The sequence below is a fragment of the Spodoptera frugiperda genome, chromosome 10, assembly GCF_023101765.2.
Source record: "Spodoptera frugiperda isolate SF20-4 chromosome 10, AGI-APGP_CSIRO_Sfru_2.0, whole genome shotgun sequence".
Lineage (NCBI taxonomy): Eukaryota > Metazoa > Arthropoda > Insecta > Lepidoptera > Noctuidae > Spodoptera > Spodoptera frugiperda.
In genome coordinates this window covers 8,944,001-8,968,375 of record NC_064221.1, presented here as the reverse complement: position 1 = coordinate 8,968,375, position 24,375 = coordinate 8,944,001, and the positions used below count along the sequence as shown (strand labels likewise).

The 24,375-nt window shown below is 36.1% G+C and overlaps 1 protein-coding gene across 2 annotated transcripts in view; it reads right to left on the bottom strand.

Annotated features, from left to right (window-relative positions):
- LOC118277312 (orexin/Hypocretin receptor type 1-like) overlaps positions 1-24,375 on the bottom strand; it is a 144,798-nt gene that overhangs the window by 42,179 nt on the left and 78,244 nt on the right. For both annotated transcript variants that reach the window (XM_050696539.1, XM_050696540.1), the window contains one exon: positions 1,353-2,051. In XM_050696539.1, the coding sequence (XP_050552496.1) occupies positions 1,353-1,976 (624 nt within the window). In that variant the 5' untranslated portion in view covers positions 1,977-2,051. The remainder of the gene's footprint in view (positions 1-1,352; positions 2,052-24,375) is intronic.

The window sequence follows — 24,375 nt, the reverse complement described above, 5'->3', positions numbered from 1 at the left end:
TGTTTACGTGTCAAAGCTTATGTTTTGTGAGGCGTGTGCTCACGATCAGGTTGGTCAATGAAATGTAACAAATAAGGTCGCGTCTTCAGGATAGAAACTACAAACGGGACCCATAACCTTATGTGACAATTTTGGTACCTTATACTGAATAGTGGTCGTGTTTATAATCTTATAAGGGATCTTCTTTGATGTTTGGGTTAAGTAGAGAGTGTGGTTTTGTAATCGATATGTGAGTTAATCCTAATTGCTTGAAAAATTTAAGCATTTTATAATGAATTGTGGAAGAGCCATACTTTGACACGAATGGGCACGGCTCGACCAGAGTGATGCCGACGGCCTCCCAAAAACCGACCTGTCGTTGTGTGAGTGAGGTTACTGGAGGCCTAATTATCCCCTTCCCATTTTCCTTAATCCCCATTCGCCAACAACATTTAAATACCTAACCCCTAAAAGGCCACCAACGCATTTGTAACATGTCTAGTGTTTTGGTTTACCATGGGTAGCGGCAATTGCTTACCATCAGGTGTTCCGTCAGCCCGCTTATACCATAAAACAGTTTTAGTCCGGGACAAATTTTGATGAAAAAGACATTATAAAATACATATCTGAAAATGTTATCTGGAATAGAATCTTCGGTTTTGTAAACACAAAATTAAATTCAAGCATATTTACTAAATGCCCAAATCACACACACACTTAGCTCTAAAAATAAATAAATATAAAATTCACGCAAATTCGTAAATAGACCACGGAAGTAAAATACTCAATGTTGTGTACTGAAATGTGAAAAATCGATGTTTAATATCATATTCAAGGTAGGCAAGCTATTGTAAGGGCAACAAAAGAGATTGCTATGAAGGAAACGTTGCCGTTGTATTGCCAAATTCAAAGAATCTATCCACAATACTCTAAAGGAAAGGCTTAGAATTCTACCTTTTAAAAACCGTACGTACTCTAAATATGTGAACATGAAATATTAGTCTCCATGAAATGTTATATTATTACTTCGAAACTGATAAATTTGAAAATTTGTTTGGATGTTTGTCGGCCAGTCATGTTGAAACTACAGAACGGATTTAAAAAAATTTTGTATACAGACATGAGCTGACTTAGGTTATAGAATTCTTTTTATCCCACAGGAACGCGGGCGAAGCCAATGACAGAAACTAGTGACATTATATAAAAGTCCAAAAGAAAGTTCAAGTTCTTTTTTTTTCGAGAAATAAAAGTACACAGAGAACTCACCTAAGCCGTAAATAAATAAGTTAGTTGAAGTAAAATTACCATTAGTTAAATAATCAAGTGGTCCATATTCTATTCATATAAAATCAAACAAAATTAAACCCACTCACCTGAAAATACAGCACAATTCTGCACATCGCCGTCCCAAAGAACCAAGTCTCAGTCACATCCCAGAGCACGGTGGGCGGCAAACAAATAAGTATCACCATAAAATCAGCCATGGCCAAGTTTACGATGAAATAGTTCGTCACAGTCCTCATCGAATGATTTCTGTACACCGCTATGCACACTAACGCGTTTCCTATCAACCCGATTACAAACACAATAGCATGTGTCGCTATCAACACCCATTCGTAAGGTTGAGGAAAAATATAGTCATTCAACATATCCAAATATTCTCTCCTTGTCATATTGCAATAATCTGGCTGTCCATAACAGGGTCTTTCAATGTAATCATCGTCGTAAATCGACAAGTTTGTCTGATCGCCATACTCTGTAGTGCTTCCTTCTAATTTATCGTAACTACTATTCAGAGTAGCGTTTATGTATTCATCTATCTCAAATATGCTATCATCATTCGTTTTATTACCAGATCTTTTTGGTTTATTACCATTTATTGATATGCTATCTAAGTTTGAATCAGACATGTTGCCATACACGTCTATTGTTGAAAGGCAGACTTTGCACATGATCAGCATCGTGAACGATGAAAGCAATGTTCTTGAATACATCATCTTCTTTGTTTCATGTGCTCATTTCGTTTAATTCATTGATCATTTTATCCGTTGAGTGTTCAATTTTTGCGCCATCTGAAAAAGAAAGATCTTTATTTAAATTGGGTAATTTTGATTCGGCAGTAATGGATGGGACATTTGCAGCGAGGGAGGTGACGCGGCGCTTGCAAAAAATGTTCGAATTTTAAATTTTAATTTCGCCATTTTTGGACGCTCGTTGTTAATTAATAGTTCTTTTCTGTGTTCGTTTTGTAGAAATATAGAAATGTTTTTGCATAATAAAATACGGAATGTATTTTGAACCCGTTATAATTTTTGGTTATTTAGTTTTAATATTCTTTTTAGCTGGTGGTTCAAGTAATCTCGTGAGAGACATAAAATATATGTAAAAAGTATTTTTTTAGTCGTAAGTCTCAGTTTTTTAAGTTCAATTTTATGTTATGTGTATTATTTTTAATTCAAAATGCCAGTCAAATAAAAACTAACGTCTAGAAAATTCTGTTTCGAAGCATTTTTAAAATTCAAAGTTATCTAAAATAATAGGACTCCGATATTTCATAGGCTTAATCATTTTTATATGAGGCAAGGGTTTACTCCCATATTATAATGTGACGCTTTCTGGATTGCCAAAGTGGTAAAGGTAAGCAGAGGTGCTCGTAAATTGGCTTTAGTGCAGGTATTAATCTAGTACCTAGGTCTTATGGTCAAAAGCCGATCTGAATACAAAATGTCTAAATAGATTCCGATTAAAAATGACATAATATTTGTTCATAAATTCAGTTTGAAGTGCCACGTGTAATGTTATACATGTATTAGTCACAACATAGCTATTTTCTTCACCTAGTATTTTGTCGAAGAAACGTGATGATAACAGTTTTAAAATTATCTAGTCTATGATTCATTTAATAAACTCGCCAAAATAAGTATTCAACACTTATTACGGAGACAATAAACAAATGTATTTCGGCTTGACCAAAAAATAATCCCCATACTTGACAAGCTACTGTCTCTCTTAATAGAAAAAAATTTACAGAAGCTTACTGATAGAATTTCGACACGCTTTGGAGCGTTTCACCAAAACTTATCTGAAATTCTGTTTTCTATAATCCCCAAACTTGACAAGCGACTTGGGAATCGCACTTAATCACCAAAAGTTATGTGAATATTGGTGCCTGTGTTTACCGTGACTGATTACTGTATATTCTCTATCTCCCTATCTATTTACGAAACTGAAAAATGTTGCAATAAACGTACAATAACGACCGAATTCATTTCACGCTGTAGCACACTCGACTCGTACACACGTTTAGATAAAAAATGGCAACCGATTTAAACGAATATTGTGGAATTTAGACCAATGATGTTAGGAGTAAACTAGAAGGTGCTGTATCAAATAAGAGTTTTAAAAACAATAACTTTAAAGTACTACCGAAAAATTTTCAGGTGTAAGAGAGCCATGCTTCGGTACGAATGGGACGGCTCGACCGGAGTGATTATCACACCTCATAGAAAACTGACGTAAAACAACGCTTGTGTAGTGTTTTATAGTGTAAGTGAGGTGTTATGTTTCATTGAGAAAGTGATTTTACCGGAGGCCCCTTTCAATCTTCCCAATCCCCGATTCCCCAACAACCGTTTAATTCCTAACCCTCAAAAGGCCAGCAACGCACTTGTAACTCTTCTGGAGTTTCGGGTGTCCATGTGCAGCGGCGATTGCTTACCATCACGTGATCCGTTTGCCTGTTTACCGGCTTATTCCATAAAAAAATCTGTAAGTAGATTATTTTTTACTAGTTGCTTAGTATTATTTATGATTTATTCACCATCGAATATTACTTTAAAATGTGATTGAATAAACCTAAAGGTAACTTTCCATGCTTGCCGAAGCTCGACAAGCATCCACAAGCCCCAAGCGTCCACAAATTTCGCTTGGCATATTGGACGTCGTTTACACTCTTGTGAATGCGTCAATTTGCTACGTACTACGTACATCCAAGCATGGCGCCCTTTGTTCCAAAAACCGACACTATTTCGGGTGCTAGTCCCAGCCCACGCAAGCCAAGCCAAACGCCCTCTATACACGATACTATACTATATACTTTGAAGGGAATAGAGAATAACTTAATCAATTAAATTATTAATTTCAAATACACAATATACTTAAAGTTAACAAAAAAATTAAATTACAATTATTAGGACACTCAATACAGCTTTGGTCACACAACTTATACTATGTGTATTCGACACAATTGGGAGTACGTATGGTTTGTACGTACCATGACACATCTAGTAATATACATCTTTGGTGAGACAATTAAACCAAATGAACGTATCGCGCTGAACATATTGTACAGAGTAATTTAATCTATAGGCAAATATATGTATGTATGTACATCTATTTATTTAATGTCTGACAATGAATTGTTTAATATTAATTAATTTTACCTGACAATTATTTCTGTGGTTTGCCTTGTTGAATGTTCGTAATATACATGTGGAATAGGGTAGATGATTAATTTTTGTTTTAATATCCGTCTTGTAGATTATTTTAAAATATTAGACACGTGTTTTTTTATTTTCTTACGGAAACGAATACTCTCGATGATAATTCTATGATAATTAAATAAATATATACCTAATTGTATTGATTTAAAATATCGCGTGACATCATTTCTATGTACAGTTTGTAAGTAAAAACTGAAATAACGTAAAAAGCTCCCAGTCTTAAACTCCCACTCTTAAAATTCGCCTTATCTATTATTTTTTTGCTTGTTTCGATGTTTGTCCGTCAATCATGCTGAAACTACTGAACGGATTTTGATTAAACTTGGTATACAGACAGGGTATAAACTGACTTGGGTGGTAGTATACATTTAATCCCACGGGGACACAAGTGAAGCCGCCGGCAGAAGCTAGTATAATAATATTATGTAACCACAATATTACGATACATACTAACATATTTTATAGTTTCACGCTACTTACCTTTACGAAGCGAGCAGAATTCTAAACGACACTAGGTCTATAAAAAAATTACGACTAGTCCAATACTTACAAACTAGGTAACCTAAGAATATTCTAGACGGGTAAAGGGCTAAACAGTGCTTATATGATAGGGTCACTAAATAGTTAGGAGAAGCTGTTTTGTATGTATAGACTCTTTGACATTAGACCTCTTTGGATTTGAATGTTTATTGTCAGACTTAATTATGGGTGATTTTTCAGCAGAAATCTGCTCTGTTACGAAGCTGTGAATGCGTTTGGCTTCCACCAATCACATTCATTGGTCAATATGGCTTAACACTGGTGGAAACGGACTCAGCTTTGCTATGTTTTTTTTATATTGAAAGATGCGTGCTATGGATGGCTTCTCTACTATTGATACATCGCATGCTCGAGCTGCGCATTTTCCTCACACGGCTACTTTGCGGAAACGGTCACATAGTTTCACAGCTTAGCTATTACATCTTCGTAGCATAGCTACATAGCATATATCTGGTGAAAAAGCACCCTTAACTCTTCTTAACCCTTCCGCGCGCTTAAAGAGCCATCAAACCACCCAGTAGGGCTAATGCCAACCCGGAGCTGCGGGTCACCGAAGCTCCGGCTCGAAAAGCAGGACGGAAAACGGGATGGTTTTTAGTCAGTAACAGTCTGGCGCTCACTCTCGCTACACCTACGCTATAAGGCGGGGCAGTCATTAGATGATTTTCCCCCTCAAAAAAATAACCTTCTAAGCCAGCCTAATTCTCTTTTAACCAAATCAAAAGCACAAGATCAAACGCCCCCAATAGCATCTTTAATCAGCACATAATTACTATTTTCCTAATACAATCTTATTCATTGGCGGATGAAAAGGAGGTTGTATTTACTTGTAATTAACCAAAGAACGGGTTCAGTTGCTTGTCGATTAATTAATGCTAATCTTACTAGAGGAACGATTTGTTAAGGAATTAATTTGGTATTATTTGTATTGGTGTTTTTTTGGGTAAAGTTATGATACTTGTTTACGCGTTGTTTCAAATTAATCGATGGCATTTTTATAGTATAAGCCGGTAAATGTGCAGACGGATCACCTGATGGTAAGCAATTACCGCCGTCTATGGACACCTGAAACACCAAAGGCGTTACAAGTGCGTTGCCGTCCTTTTGGGGGTTAGGAATTTATGGGTTGTTGGAGAATCGGGGATTAGGAATATCAGGAAGGGGGTAATTTGACCTCCGGTAACACTCTCACAAAGCAAGCATTGTTTTACGTCTGTTTTCTATGAGGCCGGCTTCTCCCGCCTTGGGCGAGGCGATAGGAAGTGCCAGACTCTTACTGCCTAAACACGACCCGGTCCTACTCCTGCCTTACAAGCCCCGGTAAACCCGTGTCTAAACGGTTATGTTATTAACCGTTTAGCCAAATATACCCGAACACCAATACCAATAACATCACGCTACTAATTTAAAACCAGCATTATGTACTGTCATGTCACAACGATACAAAAAGAAACGGTTACGTGACACAAATAATAAATTCATTTTATTTTTTGACAAACAATTGTACAACGTTATACATAGCAGTAGCAACATGACATGGACTTGTACTACGGGCGCGTAAATTATTTACTGTGGCGAGACATGCAAGCTGTGTTTTCTTTGGCATCATGTCTTTATACCCTAGGGTTGGCCAAAAGCGTTTATTATTTCATAAAATGTTCACATAATAAGGCTACTGGCTTGTGAACCAGTTTGTAATGGCTTATTCATTTTAGGTTTCAAGCTTCCTTCAAGCTTCCTTGTGCGAACTGCTAGGGAGTGGAACTCCTTGCCGGAGTCTGTGTTTCCTGATGGGTATAACCTGGGTGTCTTCAAGGCTCGAGTGAATAGGTTGCTTATGGGCAGACGTGCTCCACCGTAGGCCGCATCATCACTTACCATCAGGTAAAAAAAAGGTTATTTATCTAAGGTGGCCAAGGTATTAAAATAAATCTCACACACATCAACAGCTTATAAGTGGCCACTGCTGACCAAAGGCCTCTTCTTGCATGGAGAAGGTTTGAATTTTAATCACCACGCGTGATCAATGCGGGTTGGCGATTTCAAACTTATAATAAGAAATTATAAACCTAGGTTTCCTCACGATGTTTTCCTTCACCGTTTGTCAGTGGTGTCTAAATAATATTAGAAAGTACATATAACTCAGAAAAAGTCATATTGGTACTTACTGTTGGTATTTTTCGAACCCGCACTCTCACACCCAAGAAGCGGTCGCCTTGTTGCGTCTTTAATACAATTTAATATCGATATCTATTTCAGTGTACTAGGCTTTTGATACTAAAAAAGAACAAAATTCTAAAAAAGATTTATTCGTCACAATCGTATAATTAAATCAAAAATATTTCAGTTCTAAAAGAAATGTAAAAAAGTGAGTAAAGACTGTTCCCGTTGCCTACAATTAAAATGAGACATACTTAGCTTACGCTACCTTAGGCCTTTTGTTATTTTTGTGCCAAGTTTTTTTAGGACAGACGTACTTTTCTACTGTGCCTTGTTGAATAAAGTGCAATAAGTTAAAAGTTACTGTCCCATTCCATTTCCAAGTCGGTTTCAAAGAACATTAGTGTTTTGTTTTTTAGATTTTCAAGTGTATCTTAGTAATATCTAACTCTTTCTAGGAGTTTTAGATTGTGGCCGGTGTTCAGTAATAGACTCACCCTCTACCACATGTCAATCATAAGATGTATGGTAAATAGGAGTGTGTTACATTGCTAACCCTCTTCGTGGACTCATCATCATATCAACCATAAGACGTTCACTGCTGAACATAGGCTTCCCCAAATGACTTTCAGGATAGGCCGGTTGGAAGCCACATGCATCCAGCTGCTTCCTGCGACTTTAATCAGTACTACTCCAGTTCTCGAATGCGAAGTTTCGTTTAATCTTCGGCCGTAGGTTTTATTGATTTACTAATAATATTTTTTTAATTTCATATCAAAACCTATTTATTTATTTTCATTTAATTCGTTCATTTTTGTTCACGAAAGTTCGCAATAAATGAAATTAGTCATAATAATTAATTAAATTAGTACAAAATCTGCGAAATTTCGGACGAAACTCCGTTTTTCGTTGAATTAGAGTAGACCCCCAGGTATGTCCACCGTCGTGGATTAAATAAGTATGTCATGGTATACATAGTTTACATATACATATATTTATAAGTAAGACATATAAGTAGTATACATAATACCCTGCCAATATTCTATTTCACATTGTTCATCTCCACTCACTTAATATTCATGTCCACAGAACAAGCTTTTTACTTTTTCTCGTAGAGACGCAACGTATTTTTGTTTTGCCCTTACAACGACCGCGCCCGTGTAACTACGTAACACAATTCTGTAGACACAGCCGGTACGGTTTATTAGACAAAATTCATTTGTGTTACTTTGCTAATGCAGTTGGGAACAATAAAATTGTACCTTTTTTAGAAGAGAACAGAAGCTATTTTTGCTGGTAACTTTTTCTTTTTATATATTTCGAAGTTTTGTTTTAAGTGGACGAGTGTGGAAAGAAAATTGTTTTTGACTAACTTCTGCCCACAGTTTTGCACGCATTTTCATTAGATAAGCTTATGTGATAGACCAAAATCTAGCCACAACCGAATTTTAAGCATATACGTAAAGTTACAAACTTTCGCATTTATAATATTAGTAGGATTCTAGTTTCAATAAAAAAAAAGTAAAAAACAATCTAAATACACTGAAATGATCTACTACTCATAAATGGATTTGATAAAACCTTAAACTGCACTGTTGCACTGCACGGTTGGCGCGGTGGCTGGGCAACTGGCTGCCGTGGAACAACTCTTTGTGTGATCCACAGATTGTTGTTTCGGGTCTGGGTGTCATGTGCATGTGAAATTGTATGTTTGTAAACTCACCCACGACACAGGAGAAAATCCTAATGTGGGGCAACGTTTTTTTAAAAAAAAACTTTATACTCCATAAAAATGAATCATCTGTATGACATGTACAAAAGCGCGAAGCTATTTCTAAAAACAATTAAATTATAATTTATTTCTGAAACATGTACTAAATGACGACGTCACAGTTTTTGACGTGACAGTCCGCCAGTATGTCACGCTACATGTGTCAGCGTGACAAGTCACGCGCTTTTTTCCGGTCATGGAGTATAAAAGAATGGAGTAATGCCACTGTGAATAAAATTTTATTTAAATTATTTTGTATTTGTTGGTGGTCGCTTTTTGGCAATTTGTTATTCATGAATTAAAGCTGTTTTAAGTTTCACAAAAGGAAAAATATTCAAAAGTATTAAGTATTTGATAAAATAAATAAAAAAATGTTTGCTTTACTCAGAAATAGTTACTGTTAAAAAATTGAAACAGGGCGTAGCGTAGACGACCAACAGCCTATTGCTTACGCATGATTCCGCACGAACCAATGCTTTTTTTGTGTGATTCAATAGTAAATCGAATGTGATATATATTTTTTTATTTTGATTTTTATTTGTGATCATTATGTTTTATTTTATTATGTTTTTATTTTTAATGCTTGTTGTGTGTATATGACTATGCCAATGTATGTGTCTGCCTATAGATATAATATATGGAATAAACAAAAAAAAAAGAAATATATATTATATCCAACGTTACGCCTTTTATCTTGAACTGTACCCATCAGTCGCAATTGCAACCACTCGACAAACGAAGCAGCTATAATATAATTAAATTAAATAAAAGAAAATTACAATCTATTTTTTGTTCGTAACCCACAGCTCATAAAAATACCTAGATTGAGGCAATATTTTTTTAACAGTAAATACAAAACATTTGACTTTCAAAGAAGGTACTCCATACATACATATTCTACGCTCCCGGCCTTGTGCGTCTCTCCCTTAGTGGCATGATGGTTCAGATTTAGCACAATGAACCGGGATTAGCGATTCATTGTCAATTGTATACGGGCTCTACCGTCCTTTTATTAGGCAGAGCTCAGTTTAATACTTGCAATTGTGATTTTCTCGTTGAATGTGGTTTGTATACCTACACGATTGTAGGTTTTCTGGGGTCTTATTTTGTTAGGGAAAATACAAGATAGTTAGGATTTTTCTCTGAATACCTTATTCAGTAGTATAGGTGTGACATGTCGTCCTAATTGAAAATGTTTTACGATATATTTATTTTTTATGGAATAGGGGGCAAACGAGCAGTCTGGTCACCTGATGGTAAGCAATCAGCGCCGCCCATGAACACCCTCAACGCCAGAGGAGTCACAGGTGCGTTACCATCTTCTTAAGAAGGAATACGCTCTTTTCTTAAAGGTTTGAAGATCGTATTGGTTCGGAAATACTGCCGACGATAGCTCATTTCACAGTTTTGCTGCGAGGCAGAAAGTTTCGTGAGAAGCGCTCAGTTGTGACCTGCTAACCATCTATACATATGATGATGATTATGCATTTAAAACTTTAAAAAATTTAATCCTAGATTAGTTACATTGATAGACTAGATTAGTTGATGTGTAAGAGCTAAGACCATGCTTCGGCACGAATGAGCCGGCTCGACCGGAGTGACACCACGGCCTCACAGAAAACCGACGTGAAACAATGCTTGCGTTGTGTTTCGTTGTGTGAGTGGTGTATATCCCTTTCCTAATCCCCGATTCCTCAACAACCCTTCATTTTTCTAACTCCCAAAAGGCCGGCAACGCATTTGTAACGCCTCAAGTGTTTCTAGTTTCCATGGATGGCGGCGATTGCTTACTATCAGATGATTGTTTGCCGGCTGCCGCCCATAAAAAAGTTAGCATTAAGAATATTTGAGAGAAATAATAAACAAAATGATTAATATAAACATTTATTTCTCCTCCTAAACACCGCTAACTAAGTACGTACCTCAACAGGAATGTTTACTTTATTTTTATATCACTAAGGTACAAATTAGTTTACGGCCTGCCTGACGGAAAGCAGTTACAATTTATTTATTTTAAACGGTACTTCTAGACTTTTATTTATCATTTGCCCTGTTATATTTAATAACCATGCGTATTATTCAACTATATGTATATGTATGTTTCCTACAAGGTTGGCGAGGTGGCTAGGTAGGCAACCAGCTGCCTCGTAACGTGTAGCGGCTTCGATTCCCACACAGAGCAACGCTTTGTATGATCCATTTTGTTTCGGGTCTGGTTGTCATTTTTTTGTGAACTTGTATGTTTTTAAACGAACTCACAATACAGGAGAAAATCCTTGTGTTTTTTTTTTTCGAGGGGGAAAAATCATGCAATGACTTCTCACGCCTAGGGCGAGGCAAGAGGGACTGTTAGACTATTACTGACTAAAAACCACCCCGTGGTGTGTTATGTTGTTGTGTGTCGATGAACAAACCATTAAAAAAAAAACACTTAACTTAGATAAAATACGTCAAAAATGCTCTTTTCATTATACCTATATTGATAAAAGGACAATCAAATATGTAAGGCCACGTGCACACAAAAGTTTACGACTTCACGTTAATGGAAGTTTAAAACAAATGTTGTGTTTACTGCCTTATATTGACGTCAGCAACACAGGACAGTCATATGCAGAAGTGTCATAGTATAAACAGCAATTAAAAAGGGATTGGCTCGAGATTTTTTTTATGTTTGATGGGTTGACGTGTGGTGACTATCTCGCTTGGTGGTAAGCAATGATGCGGCCTGCGATGGAGCATGTATCCATAAGCAACCTATTCACTCGGGTCTTAAAGACACCTAGGTTATACCCATCAGCAAACACAGACTTTGGCAAAGGATTCCATTGCAACAGTTCCGTTGCAAGTGAGACTATCGAGTAAGAACCAAACAAAGTGGTATTGTAGGTTTATTGTATTTTTTAATTATCAATATAGGTAGTATCACGTGATTAAAATTGGGTCCAATATAATGCAATTGGTTCGGTCCTATAATTTGTGACAAGTACTTGACATATTGTAATGTATGACATAGTGTATTGTAAGTATCTCTATCAAATCGGAGATTATAAGGTGTGATGTTGTAGTGTCAATATTATCAGGTAGTAGAAAAAAAACCCCTTGAATGCTAATTATAATCATTTTGCCTTAACACAATAGTCGCCACGTCGGACAACGTTGTCCGACACTAGTGCAGGAATAGCCTTTAACAGTTTTTTGTTCGCAGTGAAAGGCTTAAAGTAAAATTTGTATTTTTTACAATAGAAGTCCACTAAGAACTGACACAATTTTGCAGAATATTTACATATACCCAAACAAAAGAAGTTATGTATTTACATTACTAAACCCACAGAGATTTTCAAGGCCATTCGTGCAACAATAAACCTTCTGCATTATAGCTTTAGGTGCCAAATCTGCGCAACATTTCTGAGGGTTGAACATAACAGTAAAACGTGACCTTTAAGATTTTTATGCTTGCCTAGTACAGGGAATTAAAATGAGATGGTACATACGAACGATACTATCATAATATCTTGTGATTATAAAAATATGTACTCCAGACGTACAAAAAATTAAGACAAGGTTTTTAGTATAATTTTGTTTTTTTCTACGCCATTTTGGCCAAAGGCCGTTCGTTGCCTTACACGACGTACAACAATACTGCAATTAGAAAACCAGTGTTTCTTCAGTTATTTTTTGAGATCCAAATGTTTCTGATGATGAAGCGAGCTACTGTGTCACGAAAAATTGCCAATGCTGTCAATTAACTAATAGCCTCTTCCTTTATTATTGGGAGAGCAAGGGACTTATAGCACAAATGGTAAAACGTGAGTGTATATCCCATTATCCATGGACACTCACAACACTATAAAAATATGAGTTGCAATTTCGTTATTATTTTTTGACCCATTGTTACCTCGGTCACCTAACGCGGCTCTGGATCGAAAATCAGGACCGGGAACGGAATGGTTTTTAGTCAGTATGACTATGACACTACCTCTCGCCTCGCCCAAGGTGGGAGAAGTCATTGGATGATTTTCACCCTTTATAAAAAACTATGAATCCTCTTGTTGAGCTACCCCATTCGTGCCCAAAAATGGTCCTCCAAAGGAGATTGTCCAAATCTGGCTATTTTTGAACAGGCTGCTCAACAAAAATGTAATTTACCAATAATTTTATTTATATTTTAGTAAATGTCTGACGCTAATAACTTTGTATCAATTTGTACTTTAAAAAATCGATTTTTATTGGTATTTGTTATGATAAGACCAAGTATTTGTAGTAGTTGGCTTTGAATTTGACTTTAGTGCTGCCAATCTGCTGTCAATCTGTTGTGTTTTTTGTCAAAATGACAGATATTATTCGCTTTGTTCTTTTGCATTGTGACTGTTGAAACTCCAATTTATTGCTTGGGAAAATACAAAGTAGACACATTAGTAGGAAAACATATTTTGTATATATATTATATGAAAATAACACTAAAGGCAGGACAGCCATAAAACATTATTGCTGCAACTGCATGGTGGGTCATAGAACAGTAGGTTGATGTGCACATATAATAACTATTATTTGGTTTTTAAGCTGGGCAAGGTACCAGAAAATTATTAATCCACCTGCCGAGTTCCTTGCCCATATTTTAATTACATATGAATCGGATTAATAATGCAATTTAATAGAAAAAAAATGTTTTATTTCATGCATAATCAGTTTCAATAAAATGTAAAAAAATATCTAAATATAAATCTTGATACAAAACTAAGTTTGTATCTTCATTCTTACTGATATGAACTAATAAATCAAACATATATTATTAGCTGAAGTGCTTGTTCAAAAATAGCCAAAGTCCCATACAAGTTGGTCAATCCCCTTTTATGACTGGTAACAAATAACTTTGTGTTGGACTAACACTTCAAAATACATACAGGTGCGATGTTATGTTTCGGCTCTTTATATCTTTCAACATTAACCCCAATTTAACAACGTCATAATTTTTCAAAATCACCTACTTACGTAACGCGATTTTTATTCCTTGATACTAAAACCGCTAATCAATATGACCCCTTTTAAACGTTATTTTGTCCAGTCATCGCTTTTAGGAAGCGCCGTAATTCCGGCGTTCCGTAGTTAATAGAATCAGATAATGATTTATGATAGTCATTGGCGTAAGGGATGAACCTATTATCATGCACTGGCCACAATAACAGACTTTGAAGCTTTTACTGAGATTTTTCAACTGAAAATCATAATAGAAATTGTTTTGGTATTTAAAATGGATCGTTTTTGTTCAAAAGTTTGGAAAATTAGGTCAGGACAATGTCCTCAAAATTTTGTTTTATCCAACGGCTGCTTGCTAGAATGGGGATAACAACAAACTCTCATTTAGATAAGAGAGATACCTAAATTAGACCTTAGTTTATACATACGTCATAAATATAGAGATATATATTTCGACTGAGTGATGATTTCGACTGAATATAAATTAAAAGTCAAGTTATATCCCTAAAACCTTCTCCTAAGTCTGAAAAATACCATACTGAAAACCGCATCAAAATCGGTTCTACCAAATGCGAGATAATCGCGCACAAACATACATACTGAGAACCTTCCTTTTTGACGCAGCGTCACGCTTTTTATCGGGGTAAGCAGAAGTGTACATTATGGCATGTAACGCTTGTACACAATGTACACCCACCATTGTTGGTATAAGTCCCATGTAATAGGGGTGAACCTATTGCCATATACTGGGCACAATTCCAGTCAGTTATAAATATAAGTAGACCCTTGGCTACGGTACTCCAAAACAACTTTAAGAAGAAATCATAAAATATTTTACTTTATTAGTCTACGAGGAAATGACTCAATAAAGTTATAACTTCAGGTAAATCTTGCTTTCCTCATAATTTCAGTTCATACTTACAGGTTACTTAGGTAACTTGAAGTATTAGAAAAGTTTTATGATATAAACCCCAAACGTGACTTGAAACTAGTCGAGTTCCTCGTCAAACAGTTACGTGAGTAAGCCGTTAAAAATATATTTTTTTGTTTTTAATGTTTTCAGTTTAAATTACTTTTTTAAAAGTGACTATAGAAAGTATAACTTTTCATTTTTATCTCACACCAGCTGTTGCCCGCGACTTCGTCCGAATAGAATAATTACTTCTGGCAAAATTTGGAGTTTGTGATTTTTTCTATAATAATATTTTTTTTTCTATAATAAAAGTAGCTTTAGTTTCCTTAGTACATCAGTTACCTACCAATGAAAGTTCCGCCAAATCGGTCCAGTCATTTCAGCCTAAGCCGGAACAAACAGGCAGAAAAACCAAAAATAAAAAAAAAAATGTGATTTTTGGTGTATGTATATTCTTGTGTATGTATACTTTCAGACACTCCCATTTTATTTATTAGTTTACACTAGGTTTGTTTACCACATAATACCTAAACAGTACCTAATAAGACTTTTTATTGGCACACATCAAAAACACTTCATTTAAAACCAACTCTTATTACCCGGGCAATAAAACAGTAATTACATTTTCGCCTTATTCGACAGAAACAGAGGGGTCATTGTACCGCAACACTCAACGTGTTTAATAGGCCTAATCAAAAGAAAATGAGAGGATTATCCTTTTCCATACGTATCCAGTTACTAGAGAACGAGACAGTGGATTTTGAACACTATACACCAAGAGATAAAGCTCTAGTTGGCGTATACCTCTCAGTGTATTTTTTACGAGGAATGAGAATGGAATTTGCTGTAACGGTATGAGCGGTTTTTTTAAATTACTTAATTAAATTAATTATAAGGTCGTTTATTAGGATTTTCGGTAGTAATTTAAGGTCTAAACAATATTCTTTAGAGCCTGACCAAATTAAGTTAGTTTTACTTTTGTGGCACCGTGCCGTTAAAATAGGCATATCACTTAGTAACAACAATAAGGTCATTGATTAATGATAAAATAACGTCCCGCTTTTATTCAGACTTACAAACTCAAAACTTCTCCTAAAGTATGCATATCAGAACCATGGCTTAAGTAGCCTTCAGAATTCCACAGGTGAGGCCCAGTAGGGCTAAAGCCCAATACGAGTTACCAAGACTCCGACTCAAAGAGCAGTAGTAGAAACGTGGTGGTTTTTAATCAGTAACAGTATGAAACTCCCTCTCTCCCCACCTAACGCGCGGGAGAAGTAATAGGACGATTTTCCCATTCATAAAACGCAGATCAGAAAACAATTAACTATCACTATAGTTTTCTTCTTCAATAATAATATTTTGGTCTACACCCAAAGACAACAATGACCACTTACAATCATAAAAGCTGTTTGGTAGAACAACAATAGTCAATTAAGAATTATTAAGGTGTCAACACATTACACTATCATGTTATAACCTTGAGCTTAAAATAAAGACAGAGATATACAATATTTTGAATAAGAGAAAAACAATGCCGTACTATAAAATCGAGTGCATTTGTTGTAACACAATTTTGGTCCAAATCATATCGATCGAAAAGAGTTTTCTCAAGACAGCGAAACATTTTTTAAACTACAATCTGCAACCAGTTGGCAAAAGTGAAGATCGTGGTAAACCCTATTATGTAGAGGAAGCTCATAGTTCAGCAATGGACTGACATGGGTTTTTGTTCTTGATATTTGCAAAAGGAATATACATTTTATCAAGGTAATCTTATATCCCGTGAATACGGCGCATCACGTTTTGGGCGCGCCTCAAAGAGCCATCAGACCACACCAGATGGGGCCCAATAAGACTGATGCCTAGTCCGGAGCTGCGGACTACCTAGCGAAAAACAGGAGTAGGAATTGTGTGGTTTTCAGTCAGTAAGTTTGACAATAAATATCCGCCTTGGATAAGGGAAAAGGGAGCGTCATTAGATGAAGTTATTGGACGATTTTTCCCCCTAAAATAAAGGTCTTACATTTCATCATATCACAAAAACAAATATCAATCTTCACCCCATTTCTGATTCTCATTACACGCGTAATGTACAATTGTCTTAACGACGCCCAAATAAAGGTCAGCCGATGGTTATCGTCCGATCCACTCAATCGGCCTAATTAGAAATCGATCAAGTTGTTTACACAATAATTACGTTCAACGTGGTCCTATTTTTTTTTCTATTCTTCCATTTTCGTTTGTAGGTGTATTGACAATACAAATTTGGTTTACTTAAGTATTAGACTTAATAGATTGACTTTTTTGTAGAATTGGGGACAGTGATCTGACGGATTACGTGATGCTAAGTGCTAAATGTCGCCCATGGATACTCGCAACGCCGGAGGAGTTAGAAGAGCATTGCCGGTCTTTAACAAATCTTAACATCGAACTATTAATGAACTTTGATGACGTAAAATATTTTTTAAAAGATAATGTTGGTACTAATCACAATATATTTTGTACTAGCTTTCCGCTTGCCCGGGCGTCGGGAATCGCGCGACGATCTCCAGTCACCGAATGTGCAAGTCTGCGGACGCCGAGCAAAGATAGCTCGCCGTTCAACCAGAACCAGCTCCGAAGATCCATCAGATTCTCTCAGATGGGTCCAGTAGAGCTGATTGCCTGATCCGGAGCTACGAACTATCCAGCGGGTTTACAGCTCCGGCTCGAAAAGCAGGAGTAACAACGAGGTGGTTTTTAGACAGTAAGAGTCTGATACTCTCTCGTCTCGCCTAAGGCGGAAGGAGGAGATGATCCCCCCTCTCTCCCACTAAAAAAAAGCTTTACGTTCGACACGATACAGCCACGTGGTCAATGGAAATACAGTAACCTACTAACTGACTATGTTCAAACACAGAAATGATACATAAAGAAAGACGAACAAACAAACTGGAACATTTATAATATTTGTAGATTTATTACAAACAATTTAGTTCCGAGGAATTCCCAATATAAAACCTTTTTGCTTTCAAACTAAACGCTGTAAGTCTCTCATCGACCCTACAAATATATTTGCCGGCAAATAACATAAAGATGTTAGATACGACTATTAAACGAAATCGATTAAATATACTTTGTTTATAATCGATACTTAGAATCGATTCGGTAAGAATATTATCGATTCTTAGATTTTTATTCGTAGTAGAGTAAAATAAACAGATAGGCGAGTAAAGTTGGGTGTACACACATATTTTGTTACGTTACGAGATATTTTTTTTCTATTTGCGTATTACAAATAAACTGGATTTGTACATTTAATACGACTTTGCTTTACGTTGAACGAAAACGATACGAGAGCGCGTTGGGCGCTCTGTACTATTTTTTTGAACCAACAATGTTTGTCAACAATAGGAATGATGACGGGGTATGAAAAATGTAAAATCTATTTAGTCCGTCAGTTAAGTAATGAAAAAATATATGACACGTATTTTGTTATAATTATAAGATAACGATAGTTAGATGAAACGAATCAATCTTCATGAGAGTGAGCAACTACGTCATTTCTACGTACAAAATGTAACTGGAAGTGATGTCATGCGATAATTTATAAATAAATAAAATCAAATCAAAATATCTTCAAAAGTATTAGTTTCTATGAGAAAATAAAAAATACATGTCCAATATTTTAAAATAATCTACAAGATAGACATTAAAATAAACATTAATCATCTACCCTATTCTAATATAGTTTTTATGGAAATCTTTTAGCGAGCTAATCTTAAACTACAATTGTAATAGACTAGGTATACATTACCTATTGTTCCCTTCTACTTTTAGATAAAAGGCGAAACTTTACAAATGTACCTCCATTCAATCACGAGACTCATTTTAACACAAATAGACGATTACGAAATAGATAGCCACTTTAATCGTGTTTATTCCATCTCCTTCTGTTGATTGAGCTATTTCTGTTTTCTGAAAATCATCGTAGCGATAGACTAAGTAGGCGTTTTCATAATACAAACGATTTTTGTTCTGTTAAACGACTTTTTTTGGAATAAAAATAAATGTACAATCGATTAAGTTTGTAGGTGTTAGGCTGTCTGTGACTTTTTTTATTATGAGTGTACAATTTTTATTTTCATATTTTTAATCTATTAGTTGCTTTAATATTGTATTGTGGTTTTAAAATGTATATTCATTTTAATTTGAAAATATAAGAAGCTTTAAATTTATCTGCCACGGCTTTAATGGGAGGTAGTGTTGTGTTTGAAGATTACAATAGTAAATATCACATTTCGATTACCACAATAATAATATTTCTTTACTTAAAAAAATCTACGTGTGAAAGAGCTATCTCTTTCACTGTCTCTGTCGCTTAGTCTTAGCTTTGTAGTTTAGCACCGTGCGTGAACCACTTTATTAGAGAGACATAGGTACATATTTATTTGTATACAGCTAAACAAAAGGCAAAATTAAGTAGCATAGTTACCAAAAATATTTGCCAACTGTTTTTTTTTTATGAGACCTGCCGGTAATCGAGCAGACGTATTACCTGATGGTAAGCAATCGCCGCCGCCCATGGACACTTGAAACACCAGAGGCTTTACAAGTGCGTTACCGGCTTTTTGGGAGTTAGGAATTTAAGGGTTGTTGTTCGGGAATGGGGATGGGGAAGGTTTGGAAGGGGGAGTTGGGCCTCCGGTAACCTCACTCACACAACGAAACACAACGCAAGCGTTGTTTCACGTCGGTTTTCTGTGAGGCCGTGGTATCACTCCGGTCGAGCCGGCCCATTCGTGCCGAAGCATGGCTCTCCCACACTTTTACCCACTGTACTTGTATGTATAGTATAAACATGCTTACTACTAGAATACGAGTGTAAATGTGTTTGTTGTTAGTTCGTCTTTCGTTCACGCTACATTAGATACCGTTGTTTTGATAGTACATCGTGTAGAAGTAGGCTTTTGGTAGTATTGAGAAAAAGCTAGCAAGTATTAATAGTAAAGAAAATAAGAAATTGTTTTTAGAGAAAATAAAGAAGTTGTTTATCGTATTAAGTGCTACTACTTAACAAGTATTTAGGGCTGAAAGCTTAGTACAAGTTTGTTTTAAATTGAATGAGATCGCGATTTTTTACTTTCCTTCCATATTTTATACTTTGCCATACACTAGGATTTTGGACTGTCGTGGGTGCGTTACAATTTCACATACACATGACACCCAGACCTGAAACAACAATTTGTGGATCATACAAAAAGTTGCTTCGTGCGGGAATCGAACCCACTACACGTTACGCGGCAGCCGATTGCTCAGCCACCGCGCCAACCGTGCAGTCACTTTTTAATGTTCCTATAATATCTACCACAAGTGAATTAAAAGAAGTTTCATGACTGTCATTTTGTCAGTCACTCTTTTTTTTAGATTCCTTCCATTCTTTTAGTAGAATTGAAAACATACTAGACATTCATGATGTGTCATCTGTCACCATTTTTGAGGACATGCCACATGCCTCGAGTAATAATTGAGAATGTGTTGTGATTGGCACTAGAATCGTTTGCCAAAACAAAAAAGAAAATCTTTTCCACTCAAATGTTCTTGTGTAGCCTATAATTGTTATGTCGTCCAATCTATTAAAAGCTCATAATTATAAGGTAGGTATATTCTTTTCTCATGAACAGCACTATCGAATTTCAAACGGTTCCTGAAAGCCACTTAAGAAAGGTTAGTAAGACTGTTTTACATTGAACGTGGTCAAACCGAGATCCTTTTGACTGCATGGTTGGTGCGGTGGCTATGGGCAACTGGCTGCCGCGCAGTTGGTATCGGGTTCGATTCCCGCACGGAGCAACTCTTTGTGTGATCCACAAATTGTTGTTTCGGGTCTGAGTATCATGTGTATGTGAACTTGTATGTTTGTAAATGCATCCACAACACAGAAGAAAATCTTAATTCTTAACGTGCAGCAACGTTTAAAAAAATTGTTCCTACTTTTTTGAAGTGGGTTAAAAATTATACATTTTGTTACTCGTGTTGCATTCTCGTACATCCCATGTTACGGGACATTAGCTCACTATTTTATGGAATCCGTAAAAAGTAACAATGAAAGTTAAGTCAGGAGACTAAAATATACATACATTACTTTTACTCGTATTCCTTAGAGAAAACAATCTCTAAATTAGAAAAAAAAACTCATCAACAGTACTGAACCACGAACGCGATCAATCAAACTCACACAAAATCAAGATTTAACCAAAAAAAGAACATGTTTTCTCATCAAACAAAGATATTTACTAGCCCCGTCTAGAGCTACATTATCTGGTTAACGTCGAAACATATGTTAGATCCATTTCACCAATCTTTCACACAATGTAATACTAAAATAAAGCATGTTTTAGTAAATAAAACCTAATTTTCTAGGCCACAAAGTTCAATTGTTTCTTTAGATATACCTCAGAGTTATGTGAGTAGAGAACCAAACTCATGATAGTTTATGCTAAAAATATTTACATGAATGAATATTGATCAATATTGGAGAAAATGAATAATGCATGACGCCTTTTGATTCGCAAAAAGGTGTCTTATGCTACAGAAGGAAAGTGTATTGTCGTATCATCAACAGCCCGCAACAATATACCATTAGACTATGGGTTTCCGGACCTACCTTTTTTTTGATGACGGGGGGAAACCTTCAAAAGACGCTTTGCTTTTTGGGGATAAAAGACTAGGGAGTGTGGAATTTTTACCTCACTAAAACAACCCCGGTGGCCACCCTCTACACCTGTAAGGAGCACCGAGACCTCTAAGTAGACCTGCTCCGAAGCCTCCACGGTACAACACCTGTTACGGTACATCCCTATGGTTCCGGACCTAACTAGTTACCTAGCGGGTTATCGAGCTCCGGCTCGAAGAGCAAGAGTCGGAATAGGGTAGTTTTTAGTTAAAATAATGCTTGACCTAACCCAAAAAGGGAATCAAGAATCCCTTACCCGACATGCAAGCTTCCAATCGTTCAACGAAACAGATATATCTTAAGATAAAATAATGTAGAAGGATATAACATCACAAGATTCACAAGGCCAATCAACCTTGGCCGCAAAGCCGTACGATCCTTTTAGACAATGCCTTTTATTGCTCAGCTTTTACGTCTAATATTAGAAGCTCTCGGGACTATAGTTCTAGTTCGAATGGAAACGGTATGTTCATTAGTTTAGGATAAAATCTGACTAATATCTATTAACCGTCTAGACACCTATTTAGGTACAGATTAGGGTTCAACTAATGATGTTCCTTTAGGGAACAGCGAGTAAAGTTCCCTAAGAAAAGGAGGATCCTCCGACCAGGCGAGGTGATCATGCCTGGCGGGCTTTCTGTCCAACTGTTCGTTGTTGGGATTTTCTATCCGTGTTATTTCGCGTGTAAACTTCACATGTGCGATGCAGGATATTTATGACGTCATCCGTTGATTTGCTCATCGATAGTCTATGTGCGACTTCTGTCATCTGTCACTTGTTACTTGTCAATGTGACGCCAGAAAAAAAAAGAAAAAAGAAATATAAAAAAAGGAAATTTACAACAAAAGCGTCAATTTTATGGTTAAATCACACATACATACATACATACATACAGGTTAAACTGAGAACCTCCTTCTTTTTAGAGTCAGTTAAAAATATCCACCAATTTTCTACTCACAAACAAATACTCATCACATACACGAGCATAATAGATAAACATTTCAAAATATCTTATCAAGCAAAGCAAATTCTTGAGGCGGGTTTTACACTTCCCAAGTCAATTTTGACTCGACGTTTATTATAGAAGATTTAATAGGAAATCCGATTATATACGTCCCTACGCACACTGTTATAATCAACATACTCATGGTGAAAATATACGGAATTATATTTGATGGAGAACCGCAGCGGTTAGTTGTACTGATTTTATTTGATAGAACTATACGTTGTAGTGAAAATTATCGCAGAAGCTTTATACAAAACTTGTTGTAAATAAATATCTAATTGGGAATAAATATATAATTGTATAAAAGTTTCTCCCTTGAAAGAGGCTTCTAAACACTTCTAATTATGAGTGATTAGATGGGAAGTTAATAGAATACAATTGTAATCAGATCATGTATGAAATAACCTTAAATACAATAAAAAAAGAGTAAAAATATCAACAGAACTGTTAAGGGTGGCCACCGGGGTGGTTTTAGTGAAGTAAAATCCCACATTCCCTAGTATTTTATTTCCAGAATGCTAGCCGCCTTTTGAAGGGTTCCCCCGTCATCAAAAAAAGGAAGGCCATCCAATGTTAAAGCCTGCTATTAAATCCTGAATATTTATAAATTCACGATTAATAAACCGCGGCGTTTATCTTCGAAATTCGCTCCGTATATTTCATCCGCGATCTTCACATATGCATTGGTATGTTGGCTCGAACATTTAAACAATGCCGCGTTAATGGGAAATGTCAATCAATACCGGAATGTTAGGCGTTGAGTTAAAACAAACAATTTTTTTTGTTTTGAAAAAACTGTTCAAAGATTATTTAGAGCATTTTTTCTGATGTACACCGGAGATTAATATCAGTTCCGTTGGTTGAAAATAAAACATATAATTTATGATTCTTTTTCTTTCTCTTAACAAAAAAAACATGTAGATAATTTGGTATTCCCGAGCTGCGGATAACGTAACGGGTTATCGGGGCTCCTGTTCAAAAGCAGGAGTAGGAACGGGGTGGTTCTTAATCAGTAAGAGTCTGACACCCCCTTTCATCTCACACAAGGTGGGAAAAGACATTGGACGATTTTCTCCCTACAAAAAAGGTAGGTAATTTGGTATTAGCAAAGAAAATTCTGATGAAGTACAAACCACTATCTGCTCTGTACTAGTCCCTAGGGGAAGCCTAAAAAATCTGGCTGTTCTCACAGAAAATATATTCCTAAAAGAAAGATGCCAAAGAGAACTTCAATGAATTTTCTTATAGTGCCTTTCCCAATTTTTCAGATTGTGAAATTTTGCTTAGATACTAACTTAGGACTAAGAAGAAGGCCTTTAGTCAACTACAGACGTATAAAACGTTATTCTTACAACCGCACTCAGAATCTTTTAATGATTACTTAAAGAATTTCTTAGTAGCGATTTTACATGGAAGACAATTGCTAAGAATTGATTAAGTACCCATTAAAGGACTCTGAGTATGGCTGTTAGTAACTCTTTAGTAAATCAATCACTTTTAAAACAAAAAGCTCATATACTTTTTATGTTCTACGAATTATCGTAGAATATCTTGCTCAACAGATTTTTCTTCTAATTATAATACCAATAGGCTTTGAGAGTGGGAGAGCCATACTTCGGCACGAATGGGCCGGCTCGATCGGAGTGATACCACGGCCTCACAGAAAACCGACGTGAAACAACGTTTGCGTTGTGTGAATGAGATTACCGAGGGCACAATTACCCTCCTGCCCAATCTTCATAATCTCCCCCCTTCACAATCCCCCAACAACCCTTAAATTCCTAACCCGCAAAAGGCCAGCAACGCATTTG